General features: G+C 39.8%; 2 protein-coding genes across 3 annotated transcripts in view; one reads left to right on the top strand and one right to left on the bottom strand.

Moving 5' to 3' along the window:
- Positions 1-12,875, bottom strand: part of stk32a (serine/threonine kinase 32A) — a 61,919-nt gene extending 49,044 nt beyond the window's left edge. The window contains exons 1-4 of one of the 2 annotated variants that reach the window (XM_029448166.1): positions 12,517-12,875; positions 10,875-11,423; positions 5,908-5,963; positions 3,009-3,160 (exon numbers count right to left, since the gene is read on the bottom strand). In XM_029448166.1, coding sequence (XP_029304026.1) covers positions 3,009-3,160; positions 5,908-5,963; positions 10,875-10,926 — 260 coding nt within the window. In that variant the 5' untranslated portion in view covers positions 10,927-11,423; positions 12,517-12,875. The remainder of the gene's footprint in view (positions 1-3,008; positions 3,161-5,907; positions 5,964-10,874; positions 11,424-12,516) is intronic. The other variant, XM_029448167.1, reaches the window with a different exon arrangement.
- Positions 12,876-15,730: 2,855 nt separating this feature from the next.
- Positions 15,731-18,494, top strand: cytl1 (cytokine like 1). The gene is made up of 4 exons (XM_029448803.1): positions 15,731-15,883; positions 16,204-16,248; positions 16,822-16,968; positions 18,290-18,494. The coding sequence occupies exons 1-4, from the start codon at positions 15,731-15,733 to the stop codon at positions 18,344-18,346; spliced, it is 402 nt and encodes a 133-aa protein (XP_029304663.1). The 3' UTR covers positions 18,347-18,494.
- Positions 18,495-21,869: the final 3,375 nt, after the last annotated feature.

Below are 21,869 nucleotides of genomic sequence, written 5' to 3'. Positions count from 1 at the left end.
CTTTTTCGAATCAGTTGGTTTTATATCAGCATGGAATATTTTCCGAATAACACATTCTAACAGTAATCGGCAATTTTTAATTTCAATTTTGAGCAATCGCTGTTATGATCTCCACACATTTGTATAAATCTCTTCTGTTTGGCTGTGTGCTTGATGATTAAAACCAGCTCAACGGGCACATTCTTGGAAAGAGTGACACCAATCTGTGGGACTCCCAAATCTCCACCACAGATGATTACAATTATACAGTTTATTTGTTAACAGTATGCAAATGTATCAAATGTAGTTGTTCCCCTCAAGATTTAAAAAGTTTTACCAGATGGCATTTCATTTTAAATGTTACTGCACTACTGTTTTTCATTTGGCCTGTGATCGACACATCTATCACACCAAACAGCAAGCAGGTCGTTTCCAAAAGTTCTTCCTCTGTGACATTCCCTCCACCAACATACAAATCAACTGCAAAATCCGCAGTTAAAGAGGCAGCAAGGTTGTACGCTGAATACAGCAGCATCTGATCTCTCCCTCTATGTGTCTGTCTCTGATGTAGTGCGAGTGTATGTCTGGCAGTGCCAGTAAGGGCTCTCCTTACACAGTGGGACTTAGTGCAGTGCAGGCACAATGGGCTGCCTAACCGGAGCTGGCACATCAATACACTGACCGTACCACAAACTTAATGCAGGCGGTAAAAATTCTTCATATCACATCTAATAATTTGCATGGAGGGAAAATAACTTGTTTCAAAGTTGTTGTTGTCTTCTGTCTTCCAAGTGTAAAACTCCTTGGCTGCACGCAGTGCGCAGACACCTGAGGTCATGGCCAGAAGCAAGTTCAGTGACAGCAAGAGGAGAGAAAAGGAAGAGAAGCAGGTGGTGAAGAAGGAAAAAAGAAGAGGAAGGTGAGAGAGGAGAGGAAGATGTGAAAGAAAACAGAGGAGGAGGACGAGAGGACAGGCCAGGCAAGAGAAGCAAAATAAAACCTGGTTTTCTGCATGCAGGTGGCTCAGTGCTGTGTGGATATGCCTGCGGGTAATCAGCTGACCTTGAGCTCTTACCTCAGGACAATCATAACTTACGCCAACTCAACACAGTGAGAGAGACAGAAAGAGAGAGAGAGAGAGAGTGGGCGAGGGCCACAGCGCTGACCCAAGCACATCTCTAGAGGAAATCACCTCCACCCGGGGGGATTTATGCTGCCAAAAGCATTAACTTCCAACCGTTTTTTTTGTCCAACACAGCATGCAATCAAGCAAGAAAGCAAGCACTGGCATTGTTTGTCTGATGAGTCTGTACACTACACATCTCTCTATCCTCTGTTCCCCTCCTCTGTGGTTTCCCCTCTCTGTTATGTCCCTATTTTCCCTTTTCCTGCGCGTGGCTGTTCTTTCTTATCCGCTCGCTTTTAGTCTCCTCTAATTCATTCCCACAGTGGGATGATTTAGTTTTGTTACCGCTTAAATTACTAATTAAAAGACAGCTATTGATTCTGCCACAGTAGCTTTCAAATAGATATGGAATTAAAACAGGAGAAGAGGGAAGGAGGTGAATAGAGGACAGAAAAGTGGGACAGAAGACAAAAGGTAGATAGGTGGGAAAAGCTACTTGGTGCCACAAGCCCCTCTTATAGTATCTCCTTTCATCCAGAGTTTGTATAGGGAGCTACCTAACCCTGGATTTTTAAACTGGACTACATGACTATGGCAGTTATTTGTCATCCTTGCACAGGCATTCCCTCCTCTCTGCCTTTCTGAAACCCAGGGTGGCTTCCTCTGAAACGGTGCAGAGTGGGAGTGCTTATCAAGAATTAATGACGCCTTTCAGACTGAAACTTTACAAGCCATACTTATCAGGCATCTCAAAAGTACGATTCCTGGTGCTCAATAAGCTTGGGCTTTCAAATTATGATGAATGAGTTGCTGAAAGTACCTGATGAGTCATCTTAGATTAGCACTCGCTGTTTGAATGAGCTTGTACAGTGTTGAAGCTAAGACTTCCTCGACCTCCAAATGCGGTGATGCAAACAAGAAGCTGCCAAGAGAGGAGAGTTGTGCGCATAAAAGTTGAGCGTGGATCAGTAAGCAAACTACATTTTCCTTTTAGCAACTTCAAAGGGTGAGATGATGACGTGGAGGCCTGAGAGTGTTCTTCTGTGGGCGACTACACCTTTCTGAATGTATCTAGAGACTTAATCCAGAGCTTTCTTTAATGGCTCGTGGTCTCTCTGTTGCACATTCACTGATTTAATGGACAGGATACAATCACCATAAAAAATCAAACGGTTGACACAGAATGTCCTACAAAATAATTCAAGTGGCTCCTATGGCTGACGGTAATAACCAGTGTTAAATACAAGCTTTTGTGGAGACGATCTGCTGAAGTGGAAATCATTCATAGTGTGCTTTAAAATGTTGCACAGCAGCTTTTTGTATACATACAGTATTTAAGGGACGGACGAGCATTTTCTGTCAGTGCTACATTTAAGGAAGTCTGAAGTCAGTTTGAATTAAAAAAGTAATTACCTGATTTAGGGTTATTTGTCATTAACAGAAAACCTTACAGACTTTAAGGGGACATCTTAAGCTAATGTTTAAGTTACTAGAACATCTTGACATGCTTTGTGTTGTACTGTCTGTGTGAATATACTTGTATTCACCGTTGTAGCGCCTGTCTCTTTAAGCAGCCCTACTGAAAAGCCCCAGCCTGCTCTGATTGGCTTGCGACAACAATATGGCGCACCTTTGCAAAGGTAGTTCTCAAGCCATACTTGGATAGGGGGCAGTATTGGAAGGGGAGCCTAATCTAAATGGCTTTAGATTAGTTTAGTTAGTTTGTTGAATCCAGAGCCAAGCCCACAAAAAACTGGCTTGGCTGTCTTATTTTGCAGTTTGTGTTTGGTTGGTAGGTCTCCAGATACCAGATATGTGAAGTTTTTCATGACATATCCTCCTTTACTGATACACAGACATATACTGTACACATGCACATATTCATTAAAGCACATTGGCTTACCAGAAGTTGACCAAGAAAGGGTGTTCAAGGTTCTGCATTATCTGCAGCTCTTTCAAGACATTCCTCACTTCGTTCCGCTCCACACATTTCAGCTTGTTCATGTACTTCATGGCGTACATCTTCTTAGTGTCTTTCTTCTGTACAATGCAGACCTGATTATAAAATCACAAAAGGGTTAGATGCATTCACTGTGATCAAAATGGGTTGAATGCTTTGTTATTGTTCTGCTTGTGTGTCTGGGTCTAAAGCTTCGATACTTCCAAGGCTGTTTTAAGTGACTCATACATTGCGATCTGCAAACTCTTAACAGATAACATAGCATTCATGCAACAATGATAATGTGGTCCTCACTGACAATACGATAACACATGTAAAACAAGTCCATTTTTCTTGGGCAAAAGTGAGAAATGTAGCCACAAGTTAGTGAGATGTATAATTTCACCAGGTTTCATGAAATACAAGGCTGACATTCAGTTTGACACATTGAAAAACTATGTGATTTAGCAAAAATGTTGCAATACAGTAGTGTACTTTCCATCATTCATCTATGTTCGTCTGAAGCTTCATGGCTTGTGACACATCAAGTGTTATAGTGCAATAACCAGTAATGTTGTCCATCCAACAAGGCTGGAAGGAAACTTCAGGATTCATCTTTAATCTCTGCGATCAAGAATTTAATCCTCTCTTAAGACTCTTTTCACACCAGTATGTTTTGCATTTTAGAGATGGGAAACATCATGTTGGCATTCATTAGAATTGCTGGGAGCCTGTCAGCAATGTACACATTTCTTTTAAAATGACTAATGATAATGATGATGATGATGATGATCTGTTATTTGTAACTAAAGACGACTCTCTAACTTCCTGTTCCTAAGCAAAATTAATAAAAATGTTGTGGATCTTTATCAATCCGGCTTTTGCCCCAACCGTAGTCCAGCAACAGCCTTGGTCAAGGTCATAAATGACTTAAGAATAAGTAGTCCTCATTTGAGTTGTCCTAAGTGTAACATTTGACACTAACGATCATGATAGCCTAATGAGGACGCTTGAGAGGTAGGTTGGCCTATCTGGGTCAGCACTGGACTGGTTTTTATTTTACTTCCAAGGACGTGACTTTAGTGTTTGTCTTGGGAATTTTAGCTCCAAAAAAAACTTTATCTCATGCGGTGTTCCCCAGGGGTCAATTTTAGGCCCATTATTGTTTAGTTTGTACTTGTTGCCTCTGGGCCTCCGTGTGTAACCATAATTATGTGGATGACATACAACTATATATTTCATTGTGCCCTGATGATCTGAGCCCGAATGACACACTATCAGATTGTATCAAAGATATTGATGAATGGAAGTCTAATAACCTTTTACAGCTTAACAGTGACAAGACGGAAATCTTATCTGGTATAAAGGCTCACAGACAAAATCTCTTTTAAATTGCCACAACGGTCGCTGGAAAGCGTCACACAGGTCAGAAACCTTGGTGTCATCCTGGATGCTGACCTCACTTTCCAGAGCCTCATAAACGGCACAGTAAAACCAGATTTGATCATTTAAGAAACATCAGAAAGGGAAGGAGCTTTTTATCCCGGGAGGACACAGAAAATCTTGTCCATGTTGGTTTAATTTATTATTTGATTTAATTTAATCAATTTCTTTAATTCACGTCTTATTTATTCTTATTGGTTGGTTGCTGGTCTCAATTATTAAAAATGTTATTCCCACTTTTAAATGGTTTTAACTCAAATGGGTCTTTTATGTGTTTTTTTTTAATTGTGTTTACTAATGTTTTATCTATATAGTGTTTGTGGCTACAACCTCCGTGTTTGCTTACGCATTGTGCTTCCACCTGGAATGAAATGTGCTAAATAGATAAAGTTTTGCTTGCTTGCTTTACAGCACTCTCCAGTGTATTTAAGTCAGTGGGAAAAAAAATTGCACGACTCTGATATGACGCAGGAAAATGCAGAATATAACACCTGGTGCAATCTGTGTAGACTGCATGAGATTACCCCTTTTTGACAATGGGTCTGGGAACGGACACTATTTTCATTTCATGTGCAAAGGAGTATTACTCAATATATATTGGTAGTCGTGCTTGTCTGTGCTACAAGCGTCAATAAGCCAGTGATTACTGCTATCTAAGGGAATGATCTGTGGACCAGCTGGCACAGTTAATCAGCCAAACCCTGATCTCATCACTCCTCCCATTGAACAGCTTGCCATCTACTGTGATTAGACTGCTTATCTGTTGTTGGATGCTTTGTGGGTCTCTTTGCATTTCAGTGTGCGTTGCTATATGTGCTTACATGTAAGCTGCTGATGTGAATTACTCTTGGACTTGAGGAAATTTAACCAGAAGGCTTTACAAGACTAGGATAATATTGTCCTGACAGTGAGGGGAAATATATACATAGGTATAATGGTTGCGCCTAATGTGCAGCTATTTTGATAATCGATTAATCGTTACCTTTCCCTGCCTCGAGCTTCTACATTGTGAGGATTTGCTACTGTTTGATTTGATAGTCAATTGTTAACTTAAAACAAGATATTTGATGATATCACAGATGCATTTAATAATCTAGACACTACACACATTACAAAACAGTAGTTGCAGCCCTAGAATGACATGACAATTTTAAACAATGTGATATTTTCATTTATTCTGTGATATAGAAACTACTGAACGTTTATTCGTCTTGGGACTTACGTTAGTTGTTAATAGACAGGCTCCTCAGCAACACTAATGTCCTCCTAGAACGTGTGTGAGACCTGTTCGAGTTATTTGTTTTGCATATAGTTTTTCCTTTTGATATAAATACATATATGTATCATGACACTGATTCCAACGATTCCATCGAACTCATTTCTGAGTAACATGAGTACACTTTGGAAAACTTGGACTTACTTTTCCAAAGCTTCCTTTTCCTATTGCCCTCAGGATCTGGAAGTGGTCGAAATTCACTGTGGGAAAGAAGAGGAGAGTGTATTTATATTAAATACAAAATGGAAATTAGATGGATACAACTTTACAAGATCAATACTAAATACACATATTTGCTTTAGTATAAAGCTTTAAATACATCAACTGTATATGCTAGCTAAAATGACGCATTTGATCCCCTTTTTAAAAAGAAAACTAGGTCATTAGATGTCCATAAATGGAAATAGACGAATGTTGAGTGTCGATACATTTACAGTAGTTCACTGTGAGCTTTGCTTTGAACTTTAAACAATGCAGACAGTCAAGCTGAAGCAGCAGGGCAACCACAGGTCACTGACAAACAGCAGAGAATCAAAATGAGCTTCAGCACAAAGACATCTTTTATGATCATATGCATGTTTTTCCCCCCGAACAAAAGGCTGATTTTAAACTCTCTTTCTTTGTAGCTCAATATAATTTGAGCCTTTGTATTATTCTCTTCTCTGCACACTTATTGAACACGATTTCACACACACACACACACACACACACACACACACACACACACACACACACACACACAGACACACACACACACACACACACACACACACACACACACACGCAGACACACACACACACAGACACACAGACACACAAAACCTAAGTAAACCTGAGTTTCCGTCTCTCACTCTCCTCCATCTATCAGCAACATTTATCACCAATTGGAACCGGATGGGGCTGTTTGTTTCTTGCTGCCATGACAACCAGGACATAAGGTTTTTCCTCTCTGTTGTGTCCCCGAGCATGGAACAGCTGCTGCCCACCAACTGCACTCATCTGACCACACACACACACAGATGCAGACACTTACACACACGCACACACACTCACTCTCTCATTCTGCCTGCAGTCGCCAGATCTATTGGATGTGACAGTTAATGTTATGCTCTGTTAGTCACGTATCTCTGGCACATGCTCCTCTCATATCGTCTGCGTTGGAGTGTTTACACAACCAACTCTGAAAAGGACCATATGAAGCTTTATAATGCACACAAACACATGCAATGACTTACAGATGATGTATACCAAACATACACAGAGACACACACTCCAGATAAACATGGTCATTTTCCTGATGACGCTACTCGGAGAATCTGCACTGATGGGTTGTTCAGAGAGACAGCTGTGGTTGTGGATGTGAGGGAAGAGCTCTGTGATCGCAGAGAAAGAGAGAGAAAGGTAGTCATTCAAAGAGAGAGAGAGAAAGCAAGGCAGACCCAGAAAGAGTGGGAGGGAGCGAGGTGGAGACCGTCATATTTTACCGGCGGAACTCTGAAAGATTTGATGTGCTGTTATAAAAAGATGGACACATGAGTAACAGAGCGTGTAATGATTGAAATCTGCACATGAGTGGAATTGACACATTGACAGCCTTTCCATGGCTTAAACTAACTGAGGAAACCATCTGACTGAGGAACTCATCTGCTAGTCAATTTGAATTTGACTGACAACTGCTAATCAGTTTGGATTGAAGTAATCACACTTGGTCAGTCTCTTCGCGCCCTCTGTACCACTGCACTGTTCTGCATGTCTTTCTTTCTCAGTCTCTCAGAAGATGTCTGTATCTCTGTCTCTGAGCATGTCCACAACTCAATTCGAAAAATGCTCTGTGTTTTCTCCGTCCACACTAAAGGCTCTCATATACTCAAGAACAGACACACAGGTGCTTCTCTTTATACTTCATACTGTTCATACATCATTTGAATCTCTGACGAAACGTCCACACCAGCCCTTGGGGACATGTGCAAATGACAAAATGTACATCGGCTCAGACGTGAAACTTCTGATATTAGCTCAAGCCTTTGTTTTTTTTTTTTACTTGGAGTGGATAAACCTGAAAACCCAAGCTGCAAGTGTCATGTAGAAAAGGAAAGCTGTTTTCCCCCTGGCTGGCGTTTATGTGGCAGTAAAGTTAAGAAAACTCTGTCGCCTCTCTCTCTCTCTGCAATCACTCATTTTGGAGTATGAGACTGCTGTTATTCTTCATTTTTCTAATTGTCAACAAATCCCATGAAAAAAACCAACAATGTCATTCCCTCCACACTTTCCAACTTCCCTACCCTGTCTGTTGCTCTCAGCCCCAAGCACATTCATCCCTACAGACGACATCAATCATTAAAAACAGACAACAGCTGGGCACTGTAGTTTTTAGTAAAAGCATCTCAACAGATGTTTACTATTTCCAGCGGTGGATTAATGGATGGATTGACTTCAAATAAAATACAATGTTTATGTGTTTATCATCTTAGTGAAGGAACATGTACACCGCTGCAATACTGTTGCTCATGAGTGTGTTTGCATCATAAAAAATGACATCTCACTCGATGCAGCAGTTAAAGGGAATCTTTATGACCCTCAAAGCACGTGTTCATGGTCATTCAAATGTACAGAAACAGAAAAATATGCAAATGAAGGGCAAATGAATCATCAGTCCGGTTGTATCAATGCACAGTATACAGTCGGTTATTACAGAATACATAGAGGAACTACTTTAACCGGCTGAGACCCTGATTTTGACTGTGATGCACAGTTGTGTTGTGTCGAACAAAGAAAAAGAGATTTAGCCATGTTCCTGCAGTTTAAGTGCTTCTGTGTGGAAAACATGAATCACATTTTCAAAATTAGCCATCTCATTGTGGATATCTCACTCTCTCTCTCTCTCTCTCTCTCTCTCTCTCTCTCTCTCTCTCTCTCACACAGAAGCCTGTAAATCACTTAAGGATCCACCAACGTGGGAACATCAGCGCTCACACTGTTGCTCTGACAACTGAAACAGAACCCCAGGGTCGATGTGCCACTGTGACTGTGATGTGAATAAAGCATGATCAGCAGTAAACAAGGTCTGTCCATTAACCAGAGTCTCCTGGTTACACAAAGTGGGAAACGTATGTAGCACAGAGGGGAGCACATGTGGTACACACATCATTCTCAGAGGAGATAAACATGTCTTGACAGGGTTCACCTTCATGCACGCGCCTGTCCGTAAATCAACTAATATGGGTTGAGTATGAACTACTAAATATGCATCACTGACTCCACCAGTCTCTACATTTATTTCGCAAATACAAAAGTTAAGTTTTAACATTTGAAATTGAATTACAAGAAATTGTTGTCTTTTTTTCGGACATCTTTTTTGCTGCTGCTTTTGATGTGAAATATTTATGTCTAGGTTGTTTTGTATCTATGGGTTGATTTGTCTTTTTTTTTTAATATGCATTAACAATACAGACTACAAAATAAACAGTAAGGTTTTAAAAAAATATCACAAATCTGTGTCTTGTTCTAATATTAATACAAATATTTTGTGTACATAATATGTGTGATGGTGGTGCTATGATTTGATACGTTGATGATTTAAAATAACTCAAATGTTCTTCCTAACTTACCACAAACTATATTTAAAACTGTCAGGTGCACAGGAAGCCTTAATGGAAATCAATGAGCTCCCCTCAGAGCATTTACGTTCGCTAATAATATACTTTTAAAAGGCCATTATTTATTAATGTTCACAGTTGAATTAACAAACAAACATAAATCCCACCTCTGTGGCCAACACTACTTTGAAGCGTCCTTTTAACAATCCAGTGAAAACTCAATTTGCATCTTTATTGCTACTCAGAGGGGTGAGTGCATGATGTCTACTCAAAAGGCAGTGACCCGCCTTGTTCCTCCAACCTCCAGAGGAGAACCCTTCCTGTGTCTGACGGGAGTTTCATCAGTGAGGGGATTACTTAGTTTCCAGCGAGCAGGGCTTTTTCTTATTCAAAACCATGGGTCTCTGTGTTTATTATTCCCCTGCCCTCGGTGAAATTGCCCACGCTGTTTTTAGATAGAGAAGTCAGGAAGGTGCGCTGTTGCATTAACTCAAGAGTTCAAAGACGCTCTGTTATGAGTGACATTTCCAGAACCGCCCGCCAGATGACGAAGCAGCAAGGTTAACCGTGAATAAGGATTTGATAGATGTTGCCTCCAGTGAAAAAGAGAAATCCACAGATATGGAGTTCATCACCATGCGACGCAGCCATTTAACAAAGTTGGGGTGAAAAAAATTATTCTGGTTCGACACACAATACTGAAATAGTTATTTTAGCAGACAAATAAATAAATGAAAATTCTGATGATTAGGGAATACGTCAAATGAAACGGAAAAATGATATCACAACTCTTTAAAAAGAAACCAATGCAGCAGGTCATTTCGGATACCAGATACACAGGAAACAAATGTACAGTAAGGAAACACCTGGGAAAGCCACCTCACTTCTGACTAAATCACTGACTCATGTAACACTGACTTATTTCAAGTCCTTGGGGGCAGCCGGTGGAATAATTTCCGAGACTACCTCAGATCAATAAATTCACATTGCATTATCTACTCAGGTCACAAAGAAAACGGAAATAAATTCAAACCAAGAGCTATGCCAACCGGATTTATGACTCTCTTTGACGCTGACCTTGATGGCGAAACATTTTTTTCTTTCAACATTTCTAAATACGAAGACTTCACCACCAAAGAAAAATGTCAAGAAGAGATCCATTGATATCTTGAACTACTTTGTATTCTATTCTATGACCTCTACTTTAAGTATCTTTGTATAAATATACAATGCTGTGGCCACATCAAAGTCAAACTTTGGCTTCAGCAAAGGGTATTCCCTCTTTTTCCATTTCCTGAGGAAGATTAGTGGCAGACCTAATCAGCATTACATCAGTCAGGGCCATTTACTGTAAGTGCACTTCATTTTGTTTAGCTAATAGAAACAGCTTAACACATTGATAAGGCTGCAGAAAAGACGGACACCCCGGGATAAAGCAGTCAACGGTGGTGAATTCTGCTCACAAATTGTGTCACAAAAGTAGAGAAACAAAAAGAAAAATAATTTATGACTCACCCTCGTCTGATTCCTCGGTGACCGGAGCCTTGCTGGACTGTCCGAGCCCCATGGCTGCTCCTCTTACAGATTCTCTTGTTCTGCTCCCTTAGCTCAACTCAGCATCGAACGGCCTCTCCCTCTGAGATGCACTCATTGCCTGGTCAACACTAGCCCCTCACACACTCACACACACACACACACACACACACACACACAGTCTCACGTGCATGGGCTGCTTAACCCTGACGCACACATACGCAGCAGCTGGCTTGGTTTTGCTGACTTGAATGGGTCCTGTCTTCCTCTTAACTCTCCACCTTGACACAACCACACATCATTGCACACACACAGAGTGGAGGGCTTGGGGGAACACTAAAGGCACTGAAGCGTTGACACACGCGCACACACACACACGCGCACACACAGGCAGTACCACTACAGTGTAAGTTCCCCGTCTGTCTTCACTGCTGTTTAGATGAATGCAGATAGATGGACGACTCTCGCCAGGCAGGAGGTGGGTGGGTGATGTGTTTGTGGCTTTGACCCTCTGATGACTGAGAGTCTAACCTGTGAGGGGAGGTAGGACAATATGACACCACCACCAGCAGAAGGAGGGAGGGAAAGGTAGAAAGGTAGAGCCTCTGAGACATGAACGGCTCCTACGCGGCATTTAATGATGAATGGAAAGACTGACACATTATCTTAACATTAAGACACAAAAAGAAACACACACAAACTTTCAAATGACATCTAATAGTAGCAGGTGACATTAATGTTAAGGACTTGATTAGCGGACCAGAGGGAAAATGACTTTCATTACTATTTTTCACATATGCAGGTCTCCTTCCTACTTCCTTTCCTCTTTCTTTCCTTCATCTGTCATTTATCAATTATTTAATTTGTATATCTTAATCAGGAACTCATCCCAGTGGAGCACCGTCTGCAGCGCATGTGTGATGAATGGTATGATCGGTTTTCCCATTAAGAGCACAAAATTGGAGGCTGGTGATTTATAGTGTGCTGGCATTGTGTACTGTAAATGGGATCCCTCAGGCTGCCCTCTTCAGGACGTGAGATTTGACGAGTTTCTACGTTTTGTTAGAAAGACAAAAAACAGGAACTCTGCTGCCACATGAAACATGTAAGCCTAGAGATGAACATAAAATACATTCACATGAAAAAACTGTCATAAAGTTGGACTGTCATAAAGTACGTTTTGATGACATTAGAATCTCCTATGATACTACAATATGCATAGCAGAGCTTTACTATGTGGTTTATTATGGTAGCCTTTTAAACGGAATGACAGCTTGTCCCATAATAATGTCTTCAAGGAGATTGAATGACTGAACTGAGTAACTGAGATGCATTTCAGGGTTAAATAGACAAACTTCAAGTCATCGTGGCAACAATCAATCCGCTAGGGGAAACCCTTTCATGAATGTCATTCCCAGACTGGATGATAAGGTCACCACAGCATATCTAAGTACCGATTGTGGGTTAAATGAAATATTCAAAAACTAGTGCGTGCAGTCGCAGTGCTGAGCTCCCCGCAGAGGACATTGTGCTCGGAGCCTCTGTTATCTGATCAAATGGGACAAACATGCATTGAATAGAAAGTATCCCTCTGTATGCATGCAAGGCAGCTGTGGGCACCTACCTCTGAACGCCGCCGGACAGTTGAGCTTGGGACCATTTCCAACCCGGTTTGCTGCAGAGATGCGAGGCGACAGCGCAGCAACAGTGCAGCTCAGAGCATCACTTGTCCGGTGTTAGGACGACTACGCACCGGGATACCTGCCCCCCGAAAAATGGAACCACACAACGAGAGGTGACTTGCGGGATTGCGCCGACGGAGTGCAATGCGAAATCCGTTGTTTCTGGAGGACAAGAGCACACAGGCAGCAGAGATGGTGTTTAAGGGGAGGTGGGGGGAATTGCTCGTCGCGTTGCACTGATGAGCGACTGACCTCCACACACTATGTAATGCGCTGGTGGCCACCACCGTGCGTCTGGAGAGGCACGTTTCATAGGGTGGTCAGGCTGATCTGCTGTAGCTGTGGGGCTGAGGTTTCCCATGTCGTTAGCATTCACTTATCAAAAAAATAGAGGGTTAATATTATATTTTGGAATTATTACAGAGGGACTAGTGTGCCTGTCTAAATTACAAGCTCACTGTACGCTCCGCAGAGTTACTATATAGCTCCTTTAGTGTGTTTACACATTATTGCATCAAATTAAGAGGTGATTGTCAGCCAATCCTAGTCTAGTTACAAAAAACAACAACTTATACTTCCATATCAAGTACGTACATCACTTTAAAATGTGCATTGCATTATAATACTCTACTTTATTTACATCTGCAGGGATCATTTTCTGTCACGTTGCCACCATGTGGTCAGAGGTCACGATCAGCCTCAGCACAGCGCCCCCCAGAGCTGATACTCCTGCGCTGCGTTGCTTAAAGGCTTTTCAGCAGGCAAAATGTCGACAACGCTGTTTCAACCTGGTGGCCCCCAGGTGAGGGTCAGTCTCTTTATAGACGAGCTGAGCCTGCTGTCTCATAATAGCCATTAAACTTATATGGAAATATGAATATCGTCTTTCTGGTGTTCCATAATGAGTCTATAGGCTACTATCCTTATTGTGCTTTATGGTATTTTTGTTTATCTCATTAAGCATTCATGTAATATTCCTTTAGGATTCTTATACAGTAAGGTGTATACCGTAAAGGCTATGAGCACAGAGTGTAGCAGGGAAGTAACTTTACTTACCATCTCATAAAGGTATCATTATGACCCTAATAGCCTGCTACAACCAAAATAACCTAGTAAACCTGAAATATAGGATTATTTGCATACATGATGATACATTTTTATAGAATATTTAAAGTAAGATCTGAAACGAGTATGTGTGTGCCAGCTCTATGATTCATATGCAATGAATATCTGAGGCTTTACAATCAGAATACGTATTTGCCGCATTGGAATTTTCTGCCGTAGTCCAATCTCTCATCATACATTAACTTCTGTGGCCATTAACTACCAACTGTAAAACACATCCGTCCATTATAAGGACTGTCGCCTGTGTCCCCTGTTAATTGAGCAGGCCAAGGTCGAGAGGAGAATGGCTGAGTGGTGGGACTGAGGGACCAGAGATATGCTTACAGCACACACTGCACTTTTTCTTCCTCTTTATGCCTCTCCGTCATGCCAAGACACACACGGTGTGGGCCATCCATCTTCGTACAGAGGTAAGGGACAGACCTCCAACTCTCAAGCCTGGCTGTGTGAGGTGACGGGCATCACTCAAAAGCACACCGATTCCTTATCGTGCGTTTGGCGGCATCAGGAGGTGTAGTCTTCTTTTAGATGAGATGAGTGATGACGGTGTCATATCACACCTGGACAGAAACAGAGTACAGCTAGTTAACCTGCGGGAGGCCTCAGCGTGAGCTCATTTCTTCCTGGTTTTGTCAGTGAGGATATCATTCATAGATAAGTCCTGATTTGAAGTAAGGGATACATTTTATTTGCTGAACTTCAACATGATGCTTAAGGACGCTGGTCTTTAAGACTGCTCAGGAAGATGTGAGGAGTTGAACTCTGTGAAATTAGCTCCATCTAGTGAAAGAAAAAGACATAACAGGATATGACAGCAGCCAGTATTAATACAGCAAAGGTCTTATGGGAATATATTTTACAACATAAATCACTGTCATGACCAATGTTACAGTCAAAGTATCAACACCACCCTCTGCCCCAATGCAGAAATGATTGATTATGGAACACATGTATCAGGGTACAGGCTATTGAAACTTTTCTATTTCTATATTAAGGTCAATACTTTTGAATTATCTGGTCCTTTTTCGGCCTCGGGGCTGTCTGGAGTCTTCCAGGCAAGGCAGTTTTATTCATATAGCACATTTCATTACAACGTGTACACTCAATGTGCTTTCAATGAAAATGCATACAGACGCAAGCACGTAAAAGAAATACGGTACACTAAAAACATGCAGCAATTTCATTTCAAAGGTGTTATTGAGTAGGGATCTTGAGACTGTGGTAAACTAAAGTCACTGTCAGATTGTTTAACCATCAGATATTAATCAGAGATACTAAGTTTTCCGCTCCACTCTTTGTCTCCACAGAGACATATATGTTTAGTGTACTGCATTTATCTGATAACTTAAGTTACTAGTAACTTTGCAGATTCAAATGAATAATACAAAATGTATTCACAAAAGAAATGAAGGTGTGTTATTGTAGGTAAAGATAAGATGAGACTTTTTGATCCGTAGGGAGAAATTCACAAGCTACTCGGCAGTAAAATAATTCAAATGAGCCCCATCTTTAGCAGCTGCGACGTTAAAATGATGCACACATTAATGCATCAATAATTCGATTCCAATATATATCTAATATTCTGCAATGAGTACTTTTTCCTTGTGGTACTTTAAGTATTTCTTATGCTCGTACTTTTACATAACTTTAAAAGTAACAGCATGGCTTTAACTTGAGTATTTCTACACTGTGGTAAAAGATTGGACTACTTGTTCCACCACTAAAAATGTAATTTACATTATACCATGCTGAATATTCCTCCCTTTCTGAGACAAAATATTCATTTAGTCTTCCCGGTAAATGAAATCTCTGCACACTAATCGCAGCTCACTATCCTCCCAAGGCTGCTTTGACTCCTCCATAAAGACCAGTGCTGTCTGATCTGACACGATGTGTTGTCTCCTGTCAATCCTCTGCAGTTGCATAATGATTCTGGAGTAACCAGAGGGTGTGTTAAAAATCTGTCCCCATGCATACGTGGCTGCGTGCGTGCATCGGTGACACAAACAGACAGGTTCAGTTAGAGCAGTCATGTCGATCTTTACAAACTTGTTTCTTGTTTCGTCTTTGCTGCCGCTGGCACTGAGCTACCCTTTCTTCCCGCCAACATGCTACAGCAAGGTGCTGAGCATGGCACGAGAGCTCACCCAGTGGGCTGCAGATTTGAAGGGGGACCCTGAAACTGTAAGTGAGCTGCTGTGTTGACTCTCCTTTCTGCTCTATATGGATTAGATTTAACACTAAAGCATCTTTAGCATCTATTCTTGAATGGTTGTGTGTGTGGCTTTTCACTAGTTTGACCCAGGACTATTGGAAATAATAGTTTTCCTTTCTAGATACAGATATGCATCAATTTATAAAACATATTAGGCTAAATGTTTAGTTGGGTTTGATTTAGTAATGTGAGAAGTGATTTCTCAGAGTCGGGATGGGTATACAAACTACATTAGATGATCCTGCCAATGTTGCATTTTGAAACTTCATATTGGTGTTTTTGCATCCAGAGTCCCTGCATGGCACACATGCCAGATCTCTACCTTGACGTCCATGTAAGTATGACTTCAATGTCCCCCCATGATTGTAACAAGAAGTCAATTTATTGATATTACTATATTGGTTTTGTTATTGTACATGATTTAGTTTCAAGTTTCAAGTTTTTCATTTGTCATATGTATGTCAACACAGGGTCAACGGTACAATGAAATGTGTTAGAAAAAATATTAAATATACAAAATATATTAAAAAAAGGAGTACTTTAACAATTAAAAAATAATAATTTAAAATATATATCTTATCTACATATATGAATAAAGGGGGGTTGTGCAGTACAATAAATAATAATATTTATATATATTTATTTAGTGCATATGGAAAAACACATATTTGAAAAGTAACCAAAGTTTAATTTTAAGGTAACATTCCTGCCATACTTAAACCCCTCAATCAAAACCAACATAAAAAAAGAAAAGGTTTTCTGATCTGTGCTTTTATAGTCGATGTTTATCTTTCACGCTCAACAATAGTAATCTCACCGACCCAACATTTCATTGTGGTATTTTGTCTGGAAACCTCAGCTGTAAATCACGCACAGGGACACTAATTGCTACTCCTGCCGAATGCAGAATGCGTGTGTGATGTACAAAATGAGGACCTACATCTCCCTGGTGGAAGGCCTGCGAGATCGCCGCTGTGCCTACACCAGAGAAGTGAGGAAGTTTGGACTCACTCTGAGACAGCTCTTCATCATCATGTCGGAGAAATGTCACGGGGTAAGAAGAGAAAAACAGTCAAAAATAACAACACAATGAGGCTCAAATAGTACAATAAAAAATGTTAATCTGGTAGGAAAATACAGGTATTTATCTTTTGTCGTTGGTGCCATTTTTGCAGTGACAGTAGAGGTTACATGCCTCATATGCATTGTCTCATTTGTACATGGCATGACACCAATGTCTGAAAATAAACATGTAACCTCCTCTATTGACGGAAAAATACATTTTGTAATCCATTAAAATATAGATAATGTAAAAACAATCATTTTTGTGCAAACTAATTCAATGTAAAAGTGGTATTTTTTGCATAAATGAGTCTTTAACATATTTAATTTACAGACATTAGTGTACTGCCATGTACAAGTGAGGCAAGGCGTATGAGGCCTGTAACCTCTACAGTCACTGCATAAAGATAAATACCTGTACTTTCCTACCAGATTTAATTCAACTTAATTTCCCAAATAGTTTTTATTGTACTATTTTAACCTCATTGTGTTGTTGTTTTTTGACAGTTTTTACATTATCTGTACTTTTAATAGACTACAAAAGGTGCTTATTCTGTGAACAGAGGAGATGAAGTGTGCAGTAGTAGCAGTGCTAGTAGAAGCTTTACTGTTTTAGTCCGTTTGACCTTTTCCAACACACAATTCCATCGGGAGACGCTTCAGTAGCATTATGTAGAAGTTTTACAAACATCTAATACTATGTAAAGTTTCACAAAAATGAACATGCAGCATAAGACATGTAATGACATATTAGAAGAACTAGTATCCAGGTAGAATACATAGCAGGGAAGGCAACTGAAACCTTAAAACATATCTCCCTATCTAAAAAAGGTCCCCAGTGTTTACAAAAATACTTATATAGGATCATTTATTTCGCCTTTCCATTGTTCCCCATACTCAAATAAGTATTTTATTGGTATATGATTTAAAATTGCATGTAGGTTACCATGAATTCTTACATGAAATGTTCATTAATGCATATTTTTAAGTCTCGTATAACTGACCACCTATATTCTGCATATCCTCTGAGCCACCGCAGCCCGACATGAAACAGAAAAAGGGAAAACGGTCATTTCGCAGGATTAAACTGGGTTTATGATGCAGATTATGAAGAACGTTCAGTTCTCTGTGGATGTTTGAGCCTTTTCTCCTGAACTGTGAAGTCAGACATGTGTCGGTCTGCGGTTAGTTTTCCATTACAGCCTGACACGTCATGTCCGCACAGACCAGGCCAATAAGAATCCTGCAAATGATCTTATTAAATCACACCTGCTTTACCTGAAAATGTCTATTTCATCTTTTTTTTTTTATAGGACTTGGTGTTCACAATCTATGACTGTGCTGTGCTGGAGCGCTATCCTGGATACTGAGATGATAATATTACTGTCTGACAGTAATGCAGTTCTTCTGTGTGCATCCTTCAGGCATGTGCAACGACGTTGAGTTTAAATCTCTGGTTTACTATAATGTTTATCACTAAAACATGAACTTTAAGCATCTGTTTTCTGACTGTAATGGGGTTTATTGCCACTTATTATCACATCTTTCCTATGTATGACTGAAGAAAAAGTTCATATAATAAACTTTATTAAAACGCCTGCTGTTCACATTTCATAGCAGAGGCGGTAAAATAAACATATAATACAAAAGCTTGTTATTGGCTCCGTAGTTATTTTTTATTTGTCTTAACTTTATTATATTATTATTCATTATATTTAATCTTTGCTATACATGATCTCCTGGTAAAAATAGTTTGGACACAATTGTACAGTAGTATAATAAAACCTAACTATATCCTTTATAGCATCCAAAACGTCACAATACACTCTATATGTGTCTTAAGGCCCCATCACACATCTCCGTATGACAGAAACGTACGCCGGCGTATACGAACATTTGTCAGAGTCCAAATACGTCCAACTTTTCATCGGATCGGAAAAGTGAACGTTTTACAGATACGCATGTCTAACCTATTGATAGCGCATCACTTTCTTATACAAAATGTATCGGACGAATGCCCAACGAATGCATAACGTATACAAAAATATGGCGTATACTAAATATGGGCAACACGCTGGTGTACGTAGATATAAGGTAAGGTATAAGTAGTGTTCGTTAAGAGCTCACGCTGGGGTGCGTTGTTGAACGCTGATGTTTTGAGCATGTTCAAAATTACCGGACGTACCCGACGTGTGCTTCATAAGATATGCAGACGTTACATTACGTTAGACATACGTGAATACGGAATACGTAGGTGAATACTTACCTACGTAAATACCTACATGAATACCTACATGAATACCTACATGAATACCTACGTGACTACGTTAGAGGTACGTTAGATATAGGCTACGTCGGCTGACGGTGAATCCTACAGCCAGTTTATTGATAACGAGTGGATAACCTATTGCTACCCTGTTAAGATTATGCCTGACGACGGAGTAACTTATTAAACGTGGTTCTACAGTACAGCTAGCGTTCAGCTAGCGTTTTGGGAGCTTATTGGGGTTTGAATATAGTAATTAGGGTCTCTGTGAGTAGCTCATCCTCACTTCTTCAAAGCACGTCTTGATGAATACATGAACCCAGCATCAGAGAGCATGGAGGATGCTGAGAGGCTGCGACAAGAGAACATTCTGTTCTCCAGCATCAGCATGACGTGAACCAGATGGCACTTTTCCAGCTCCGTTGGCCAGACGCTCTGATACGTTTTAAATAAGTAAGTGATACGCTATCAATGTTTGACGTACGTATAATTATTAGTTATGTATTCGTTATGTATGCGTCAGCTACAACACCGCTGTGGAAAAGTTGGACGTATTGGGCCTTTACATCTAATAAAGATATTTAATTTACTTGTCCTAATGACTAAAATATGAAATACATGAAGCAAGTGAATCCAGGTAAAATATACTATGTCATACTTTGAAGGATGTTACTTTTTTTTCACTGCAGACAAAGTGACTTATAGTAGGAAAAGCACATTCATTGACAACATTAACAGTGGCTTCAAGTGCCTCAGGAAGTCGTGACTGTGAATGGATCAAAGTTACTTCAAGTCGACAGGCACTTCAGGGATTTTAGAGGAAGAGAAAGTGCATCGAAGTTAACACGCTGGAGCTTAATTGAGTTGGACAGTTTTGTAGTCATAGGAACTGTACAAAGTATACACACACATACGATGGTGGCGAGTGATTAGTGTGAGCGGATTAGTAGAAACCTCTGTGGGCTTGTCTGGACTTGTATGAGCGTGTCTGTTTCCTGTAGGGTCTTTAGGGATTTACAGTATGAAGTCTCTCTTTCACTTTGTATGGAGAATGCAAAGTGGCATTAGAGAACGTTTAACAAAGTGATTGGTTTTGGAGTCATTTTGAACGAAGATAACTAGACATATGTCTAATGGATAGTGGGTAATGGATACATATTAGATTAAATCACCTCTAATTAAAGGGAAAAGAAAACAGCAACAATATATTCCAGCTCGCTGCCACCAATCTCTATAATTGGCTAATTTAGCAGCTAATTGTTTGCCTAATCTTTCCATTGAATTGTGAGGGAAAATTACTCATGCAAATGAGGGGGTAAATGAAGGTCAATGAGTTTTATTCTGAAGTGCTTTATGGACTGAAACATGTAACATCCTCCTTAAATGTCAGTAATGATGAGAGTTTAATTTTCCTGAAACAGTCATTTGTACAGAGAACAGTGGATGAGTCGCTCACACATATTTTCCTCCTCCACCTGAGGGTTGATAACACACTTATTGCACATCAGACATATTGCTCAAAACTATCTCAGCCTTCTCCATATGTTGTTTTATAGCTTTTGTTCTGGTGGTAAAACCCTGAAGTGTTTAAAGGTCAAACTGATGAACAAAGACTCAGTTGAAATAGCACAACCAAGTCATACTTTATTAGAGAGTGTAACTGAATAGGGATATACAGTATGTGATGTGAATATACAAAACACAGCACAACAGAAGAGACAATTCCTCACACGCAGATTATTTTATTTTCATATTCATATTAGTTCATATTCAAATGCCTTTGTTGAGTTGTGGGTAATATCGTACAGAAGTTCATGCTCAGATGGTCATCTTAAGGTCCAAAAGCAAACAGCAAACATAAAATAACTATACAAGGTCACATAGCACAAGTTTTGATAGTGCTAGTCAATCCTTTATTTAAAAAAAGAAAAAATGCATTTAGTATTGAAGCATTATACCAACAAACACACAACTTACTGTCAACATGCTGTTGTGATCATATAGGGCTGCAAATGATTATTTTCATAACTGATTAATCTTCTATTTATACATTTCTTATTCTACAAAATGTTTCTATTTTCCCACAGACCAATGTGATGTATTTATATTGCTTGTTTTTTCTGTGTAACACCCAACACTAGTCCATTTAAAATGATATTAAAGCTCAAAGCAGAGCATTTTTGCTTGATTAATCACGTAAATGATTATTAAGTTACGTCTGTTAATTAAATTCCTGTAAATCATTTCAACAATAATAATCACAGGCAGTTGGTCGTCTGACGGTTTTGTCTCACTCGTGACGTTTTCCAAATGCAGGTTCACTGAGCTGACTGAGCCACTAGGGGGCGCTATAACACTGCCTGTACAGGTGAAGAGCAAGTCAATGAAGACACACTTGAGTTTGAATGAAAAGGGATTAACAGTGCAGGTACATTATGATTTTAAAACGACTTATTAAGGTATTTAAGATTTAAAGAAAACTAAACCAGCACCTAAAGTCTGAGTCTCTTGTTTGTTGTTTAATACAAAGCAAACCTATAATAGCATTAGACATTCACCCCGTAGTGAGTCAGAATATGTCAGTAACTGCATTCCACAGAGCTCTATTAGAAGTTTAGTAATGTTAA

This window comes from Cottoperca gobio, chromosome 14, assembly GCF_900634415.1.
Source record: "Cottoperca gobio chromosome 14, fCotGob3.1, whole genome shotgun sequence".
Taxonomy (NCBI): domain Eukaryota; kingdom Metazoa; phylum Chordata; class Actinopteri; order Perciformes; family Bovichtidae; genus Cottoperca; species Cottoperca gobio.
Note: the sequence above shows the minus strand (reverse complement) of the source record. Positions and strands in the feature narration are given on the sequence as shown.

What these genes read in the sequence shown, in the direction of transcription:
- cytl1 (XM_029448803.1), top strand. Translation starts at nt 15,731, where the DNA reads ATGTCGATCTTTACAAACTTGTTTCTTGTTTCGTCTTTGCTGCCGCTG. An exon ending in TGAAGGGGGACCCTGAAACT is followed by an intron (nt 15,884 to 16,203) that starts GTAAGTGAGCTG and finishes TTTTGCATCCAG; the next exon opens with AGTCCCTGCATGGCACACAT. An exon ending in TGTCGGAGAAATGTCACGGG is followed by an intron (nt 16,969 to 18,289) that starts GTAAGAAGAGAA and finishes TTTTTTTTATAG; the next exon opens with GACTTGGTGTTCACAATCTA.